This window comes from Nematolebias whitei, chromosome 6, assembly GCF_014905685.2.
Source record: "Nematolebias whitei isolate Nwh7 chromosome 6, NemWhi1, whole genome shotgun sequence".
Lineage (NCBI taxonomy): Eukaryota > Metazoa > Chordata > Actinopteri > Cyprinodontiformes > Rivulidae > Nematolebias > Nematolebias whitei.
This window is the reverse complement of record NC_056503.1, coordinates 50,882,054-50,884,148: the sequence shown is the minus strand read 5'-3', so window position 1 is coordinate 50,884,148 and position 2,095 is coordinate 50,882,054. Positions and strand designations below refer to the sequence as shown.

At 37.0% G+C, this 2,095-nt stretch overlaps 1 protein-coding gene across 1 annotated transcript in view; it reads left to right on the top strand.

The window, feature by feature from the left end:
- Positions 1-66: 66 nt before the first annotated feature.
- LOC119410825 (dehydrogenase/reductase SDR family member 13) overlaps positions 67-2,095 on the top strand; it is a gene marked incomplete at its 5' end in the record, with an annotated part of 4,691 nt that continues 2,662 nt past the window's right edge. The window contains 3 exon segments of the mRNA XM_037677747.1: positions 67-166; positions 229-347; positions 482-605. Coding sequence (XP_037533675.1) covers positions 67-166; positions 229-347; positions 482-605 — 343 coding nt within the window.

The following is a 2,095-nucleotide window of genomic DNA, read 5'->3' as shown; positions in this document are numbered from 1 at the left end:
CCTTGGTGAAGTTCAGCAGAGTTCAGCTGAAAGTCTGGAACAATGTGCAGCATTTACCTGCTTGTTGCCGTCGCTCTCCTTGCTTACATGTTCCATCACATTGTGGTGAAAGGGAAGAAATGCACAAGCAAAGTCAAGCTGCATGGGAAGACGGTGATTGTAACTGGTAAGTACTGGTTGAGCTGTGCTGTGATCATGCTTTGCTCTTACTGACTTGTTCTCCTGCAGGCAGCAACACTGGCATAGGGAAGATGACGGCCATAGATCTGGCTACAAGAGGAGCCAGAGTGATTCTGGCCTGTCGCAGTAAGCAGAGAGGAGAGGCTGCTCTCCAGGAGATCAAGCAGGTGAGCACCTCCAGGTGAACTGGGTCTGTCTCACCCAGGCAAAGATGAAGAGACTGGACGCTGCAGCTGAACGTTACTCAGTTTGTGTAGATCGAGTGTGACCAGCCGTGTAATCATCTACAAAATGGTTGCAGGAGAGTGGCAGTAACCAGGTGGTGTTCATGCAGCTGGATCTGGGGAGCCTGAAATCTGTTCGTAGTTTTGCAGAGACCTTCCTGAAGTCTGAACCCAGACTGGACATCCTGATCAACAACGCAGGTTAGACTGTTGTTGCAGTTTTATTCCTAGATCAAAACGTTCGGCTCTTTCAGGACAATCCTGCTGTGATTTATGGTTTTGGTGCAACTTTAGCGTTTTGAAAAATTTAGCCTTTTCTGATAATTTGATCTCATAGAAAATGATTTGAGCTCATTTTCCATCCTTCACATCTTTAGATGTGTTTACAACCGTTTACTGCTCCTTTCACTTTTTGTTCTGCTTCAGCTTCTTTCAGCTTCCTGCTACAAATTTAAACTTTTTTCCAGCTACTTTCAGCTAATTTCAGCTGTTTTGTGCTCCTTTCAGATTTTTTCTACTAACGACAACATTTTTGTGCTTCTTCTAACTTATTTTTGATCATTTCAGCTTGTTAAGCTCCTTTCAGCTTATTTCTGCAAATTTCAGCTTTTTTTTTTTTGCTATTTCAGCTACTATTTAACTGTTTTTATGCACATTTTTGCTTTTTCAGCTAATTCCATGTTTTGCACTCAGTTCTACTTTTTTCAGCCTAATTCAGTAAAAATGTGCTCTCTCCACTTCCTTCTGCTAATTTTAGCTTCTTTGTGCTTTTTTAGCTACTTTCAGCTGTTTTTTTTCTAATTTAAGCTTTTTTCATATAATTTCCACTTTTTTGTGCTCATTTCTGCTTTTTTCAGCATAATTGGAAAAACCTGTTCTTTCTACTTTCTGTTGCTTATTTAAGCTTATTCTACCTTTTCAGCTATCTTTTTAGCGTTCTAGCTAATTTAAGCTGTTTTCAGATAAATTCAAGTTTTTCTTGGTAGTTTCTGCTGATTTCAGTATAATTAACTTCTTTCTGATAATTTCAGCTTGTTATACTCCTTGCACTTTAATTATACTAGTTTCAGCTTTTCCTGGTGTTTCAGCTACTGTTTCTGCTGTTTTTCTGCTAATTTTAGCCTTTTCAGCTAATTCTACATTTTTGAGCTCATTTCAGCTCTTTCCACTTCCTTCTGGTAATTTTAGCTTCTTTCTGCCTTTCAGTTACTTTTCAGGATTATAATTTTTTTTCTGATAATGGACAGATGGATTTTAATTTTTTTTTAAACTTCAGTTATTTTATTTTCTTAATTTAAGATTTTTTTTTTAGCTAATTTCTACATATTTAAACTTATTTCAACAAATGTGTTAGTTCTGCTTTATTCTGCTAGGCTTCTTCCATTTCAGCTACATTTCAGCACATCCTTTAGCTAATTTCAGCTGTTTTTCCGCAAGTTCTTCTGCAATAAGCATACACACTGCATTTTTGCTGTAAATGCATTTTCTCTAGTTTAGTCTTTATCTCAGCCACACTGTCATGACACCGTTTATTTACTGTACGATATATATACTTGTTAGTTGAGTGAAGTACTTTAGATAGAAAAGGAGAATAGTGCATTGCTGTTTCTGTCTAAAGATACAAAAGCTCTTACGTGTTTAGAGTTAATAACATTCTGGTAGATTTAATAACATTCTGGTAGATTTAATAA